Below are 6,000 nucleotides of genomic sequence, written 5' to 3'. Positions count from 1 at the left end.
AGGCCAACTCGTGTCAAAATGCTTCTCAGGAACCGAGGAGGTCATATCCCATAATGAAATATCAATATTATGAATGTGTAATAAAACGATGGATGAAGTTTGACGTATTTGTATATTCCATCTTGAGTGTGAAAATGTTTCAGTAAATTTGCACAAGGGTGTAGATATAGATATACATAGATATGCATATATTTTTATGTATAATGTATCTATACACATACATCTCTCTCTCTCTCTCGTTTTTCGTTTTCGTTTTCATTTTTGTAGGCTCCAACATCCTTGCATGCATCGTCCTTGGTCACCTAATGGTGGCTCTCCATGCTGCTCGATCTATGGCAGCCTTCTTGTTCAGTCCCTTAACCCTGAGGTCACACTTAATGACCTCGTCCCACGTCTTTCTCGGTCTACCTCTCGCAGGCCCACCCCGAATATTAACACTTCTCACCTTCTGCACCCAATTATCATCCCCCATCCTCTCCACATGCCCAAACCATCTCAATCTACCTCTTCTCATCACAACACCAATACACTCCAGTCCCATCGTAGCTCTCAACTCTTCTTTCGTAAAGCCAGCCCCCCCAGGCCGTGCACGCAGGGACGCACCGTACATCCACCTAATTATTGTCATTTCTTGACGTTTGGGTCTGCGAATATTCACTTCCATTACTGCCCAGATCTCACTGCCATACAGCATCACACTCCTAACACATGCTGCATACAAAGACCCTTAGCACGTAGAGAGAGTCCTCTCAATGTCAGGAGAGACATCAGTTCCCTGAACTTTTTCTAACTAGCCTATGTCTCACACTAGCCACAGAGCTAGCTCCAGCCTCACCTCCAGCACATAACATGTCTCCCAAATAACAAAACTCTTCCACACACTCAAGAGACTCACCAGCAAGTTCAATCCTTTCACGCCTGCCAATCTCCACCTGCTCTCCCCGACACGCCGCACACATAAAAGCAGCATTATCTCGCAGTCTACCTCTAATACCACTACATCTCTTGAGCATCCATTTATCACAAACACTGCATAACATGGAATAACTTCCCACGCCTTTATGGCAAACTGCACATGGCCACTCTCCCTCTTCTTTGACTGTACCGCCACCAACCTAGATATCATCAGTTTTGTTTTATCTGCATTTATCCTTAAGCCTTTGTGCCCCATACCATCCAGCCACTTCCTAAATCTTTCCTCCGCCTGCCTTTCATTATCTGCAATCAACACCAAATCATCAGCTTACATCTCCCACTGGAGTCCGTTTCTGAAGTCACGTGAGAGAGCTTCAAGTACCATGATACACAACATTTGACTCAAAACTGACCCCTGATGCACACCAACATTCACGGAAAACTCATCACTCAAATCTCCATTCACTTTTACCTGGATGCAAGCACCCACATACATGGCCATAACCACCCTGACCAGCCACTTCCCCAACCCAAGCTTTCTCATTGCCCTCTTCACCACCTCTCTAAGGACTTTGTCAAAGGCCTTTTCCAAATCAACAAAAACAAAATACAGATCGCTTTTCTTTCCAATATATTTTTCCCGAAGCTGTCGAACTATGAATATGGCATCAGTGGTCCCCATGCCTGGCATTAACCCAAACTGCATCTCATCAATATTCACTCATCCTTTAATCATACCTTCTAGGAGTCGCTCCATTACCTTCATTATCTGATCTAAAAGCTTCATACCTCTATAATTTCCTCTTTCCAGGGCATCACCCTTCCCTTTGTACATATTTACAATTACGCTCTTCAACCAATCATCTGGGACAACACACTCATATATTATCATATTTATCAGGTCAGTGACTAACCCCACCCCTATATCTCCTGAAGCCTTCAACATTTACACACACACAATATATATATATATATATATATATATATATATATATATATATATATATATATATATATAGTATGTGTGTATGTGTATGACACACACACACACACACAATATATATATACTGTATATATATATATATATATATATATATATATATATATATATATATATATATATATATATATATATATATATATATATTGAGACAGGCTTGTTCTGAGGGAACCGCAATTATACAGGAAAAGCAATACCAGTGTTGCAACGAACAGCATATTTATTATGTCCTGTGAGCGACCCTCCTCACTCAGCGGTAAGGGAACATTCATATATTTGTAATACTTCTGTTGATCCCAAGAATTTCTGTATAATAGACACATGCACCACTGTGAATCTAAGAACACCAGAATCCATTCATATTTATGAACGAAAACCCGCTCTAAACAATAGTCTATCTGCTGTCCCTATGAATATATTGTGCAGTTAAGTCCCCCTATAATTTAACACTAAGTTTTCTCTTTTATGTAAGTACGATGAGCTCATGCTCATATAGTTATTTTAGAATTTTAAATACCTTACAGGTCTTTTTTTTCATCTTTTTAGATCCACTGAAGATGACATAGATGAATATGTCGAAACGTCTGGACGTAATAAATATGCTGTTCGTTGCAACACTGGTATTGTTTTTCATATATATATATATATATATATATATATATATATATATATATATATATATATATATATATATATATATATATATATTTCTCTCTCTCTCTCTGTCTAACTGTCTATCGAACTCTATTTCTATCTATCTACCTATCTGTCTAATCTCTGATTGGGGTAAAAGTAATCTTATTGTTTTAATGCGACAAAAACTCAGCCCTTGCATCTATCAACCCGACAAAATTTCCACAGGAGTCCCCTCTAATTTTCAGCAATATCCAACTCAATTCTGCATCATCTTTAAATATACTTGAGATTTCATTCTCTCGGGATTTATCTTGGAAAGATCATAATTACCTCTCTTGTGAAATCTGTTTCCAAGAGATTAGGTGCATTAAGCCGACTCCGTGCCTTCTTTACCCCTGCACACACAGGTTTTATTCACCCCTGTGTAGAGGACAACTCTCGTGTCTCTTTAACTCTCCTTCTCTTAATGGCTTCCTTCAACCTCTCTGTCTTACCGACACTGTTGCATTTTTATCTCTTTTTTATCGGTACTTCAATGGTCACTGATCGTCTGAAATGTCTGTTTGCATCTCACGATCACTACAGCAGGCGTGTAGCGCTCGTCCAGCAACAAACTCATCTCTTTTCTGTTCAGCTTTCTAATGCAAGAGTTAACCGCTACTCCCAGTCCTTCATGTATGCAATAGGCCAGCTCTGGAACTGTCTCCCTCTGTCTGTATTTCCTGCAGATCACGATCTCCAGTCTTACAGACGCAGTTTGTCCAGGCATGCAGAAATGAACGGATCTTGAATTTGGCTCTCTCTTATCTTGTTCTTGTTTTCCCTTGGAGGCAACAATTTGCGGGCTCCTGACCGTTGGTTCCTTCTCCCTTGCATAAAAAAAAAAAAAATTACTTGGCAGAGAGAGAGAAGCCATGTGGATAGCTGTTCGATTCTCTGGTGTATTGTTGTGTGTGTTCGTTTTGCCATTGCATCACTAACTTTTTGTTTACGGTGACTTCTGGTTTTCTTTTCCACAATCAAGGTGGGCCAAAATTTATGAACAGAGAGTCTACTTTTCTTTCAGAGCTGAGGAGACAATCTAAGGTGTGGAGAATGCTTGTGGTGCTGGTGTTGGCGTGGTGGTGGACGGTGGGTGTGAGTGCAGTGAGGGCAGTGGGTGATGGTGGTGGGCGTGCAGGTCGGGCACCCAACATCCTGGTGTTCCTGGCTGATGACATGGGTATCGGTGACCTCGGCTGCTACGGCAACGATACCATCAATACGCCACACATCGACAGGTCAGTTGAGTTACGGCATGCACTGCCAGGATCAATCTCTCGCTCAATTTTTCCAGTTGGCTGTAGTGATGGAGGGTGCTACATGAATTATTTATATTTGATAGCAACATGATAGGAATCTGACAAGGGATCGAGCTGGCTTGATGAATTCTGTACTAAGGCGTGTATGACAATGGTTTGATACCTCTTTTTAACTCAACAGTCTTTGGATTGACTCTGATAGGTGTATATGAAGCTGAGTGTGCACTGGTGTGTCTATCAGGTGAAGCCATACTCCCGAGGGCTTGAATGGTGAATGGATAAATGTGTGGCCCATTTCATTAGCAAAGCTGTTGATTAGCTCTTCTGCTATCGTAGTTTTCCTTATCGTGACACTGTATACTACTTCAGCCCACCTGCAGACTGGAAAAACAGGCGGGATGTTGATGATCATGCAAACAAATGTGTATGGAACGAAGGACGCTATCCATCATTCTGGGAAGAATAAGAAATATGGAAGACAGGACACAGTACTGGCAGGGAACTGCACGTGGCAGATTAACAAACAGGGAGACACAAAAGTCACTATAATACAACAATGAATAATTTATATTTTTCAATATGCATTTCAGTGGATCAGATAGTACTTTCAGCCAGAGTACGTAATTTATATTTCATTTTTTTCAACCTCCAGACGATTTTATGGAGAGTAAGAGAGGCTCTTCCCACTAATGTTGTTAGATGTATCACTGATCCCATCACTATAAAATACACGAGTAAAACTTGTCTGAATGGAGCAAGAATATAGCAATAGAATACGTGACATGATCTAGGCTTCCCTTTCTCGCGAAGCATCTGTGTGACGAGGCTCTTCCCGGTAGGATACCTTTAAACCTCGGCCGCGCAGCCTTTTCCAAGAAGGAGAGTACGGAGGGGTTTGTATGCTGGAGAGGTGCTCTCTGGTAGAGAAAACGTGAGATTGGTACGCCGAAGTAGCGCCAGTTTGCCGTCATTTGTTTTATGTTTACTTTCATGTGTGATATATTGCTAAAATAATATGCCAAATCTGATAACAACGTCCCCAAATCAGTCGAAAGGTAGGAAGTAGTTTTAATACTTGATACTTTAATACTTCCAATGGTGGTTAGGATTACGATAGTTAGAATTTAGCGGTTTTGTTTGGTAGTTCAATTAAGTTAGAAATAGGTTAGGTTAGGTCAGGTCAGGTTATCTAACAGACTTGTACACCATTCCACTTATCATTACTGTCTTCAGAAAGGTAAGCACATGGTATAATTTAAGGCCTCTGGGGGTAGGGGGGTTTTCAAGACTAAAATGGTTAGAGGAGGGTTAGTGCCCCTCCCCGGAAAACAGCTAACTAAAAAGACGAACAAGAAGCCTCGGACAAGGACTGACCAAGAGATGACGACCAAGGACCGTACAAAGGACATGGTATGGATTGCAACGTGGAATGTGCGGGGTGCAAATGATGAGGTGAAAAAGAGAGAGATTGTCCAGGTGCTTGAGGGTGCGAAAGTAGATGTATGTGGAGTAATTGAAACTTAATGGAGAGGAGAGAGTGTGAGAGAATAGGAGTATGGATGGGGTACATGTGCAGGAGTAGGTGGGAATGAAAGGGCAAAGGAAGGAGTGTGTATTGTTGTGAGTAAAAGATGGAAGAAGAACATAAGAGAGTATGGATCAGTTGGCTCAAGGATTGTGTGGGTAAGACTAAAAGTTGGAATACAAATCTGGGCGATTGTGTGTGTGTATGCGCCAACACAAGATCGTGCAAGCAGAGTGAGAGAAGAGTTCTGGACAAACGTGGAAGTGTGCATGGAAAAGTTTGGAAGGAATGAGAGAGTGTTTTTGATCGGTGATATGAATGATAAAGTAGGGAATGTGAAGGTGGATGGAATAGTTGGTGAATGGGGTGTGCCTGCTGAGATAGATGCGAATGGCAGTGCGTTAGTGGACATTTGTGCTGGGAGGGGGTTGGTGATAGGCAATACCCTCTTCAAGCATAAAATGATCCACAGGTATACATTACGAGTGATGAGAAGGGTGGGTGGTGAACTGAATGAAAGGAAGGCAATGATTGATTATGTGTGTGTGGATGAAAGGATGCTAAGATGTGTTATGGATGGAAGAGCTTATAGAGGTTGGGGGAGTGGACTTTCTGACCACTAC

At 41.4% G+C, this 6,000-nt stretch overlaps 1 protein-coding gene across 1 annotated transcript in view; it reads left to right on the top strand.

Annotated features, from left to right (window-relative positions):
- The first annotated feature begins 3,646 nt into the window (after positions 1–3,646).
- The window catches only part of LOC145390995 (arylsulfatase H-like), a 163,273-nt gene continuing 160,919 nt past the window's right edge, over positions 3,647–6,000 (top strand). The window contains exon 1 of the mRNA XM_080265728.1: positions 3,647–3,831. Within this exon, the coding sequence (XP_080121854.1) occupies positions 3,647–3,831 (185 nt within the window). The remainder of the gene's footprint in view (positions 3,832–6,000) is intronic.

Source organism: Coenobita brevimanus, chromosome 16 (assembly GCF_032717465.1).
Source record: "Coenobita brevimanus isolate Jiangsu-jjx chromosome 16, ASM3271746v2, whole genome shotgun sequence".
Taxonomy (NCBI): domain Eukaryota; kingdom Metazoa; phylum Arthropoda; class Malacostraca; order Decapoda; family Coenobitidae; genus Coenobita; species Coenobita brevimanus.
This window is presented reverse-complemented; position numbering and strand designations above follow the sequence as displayed.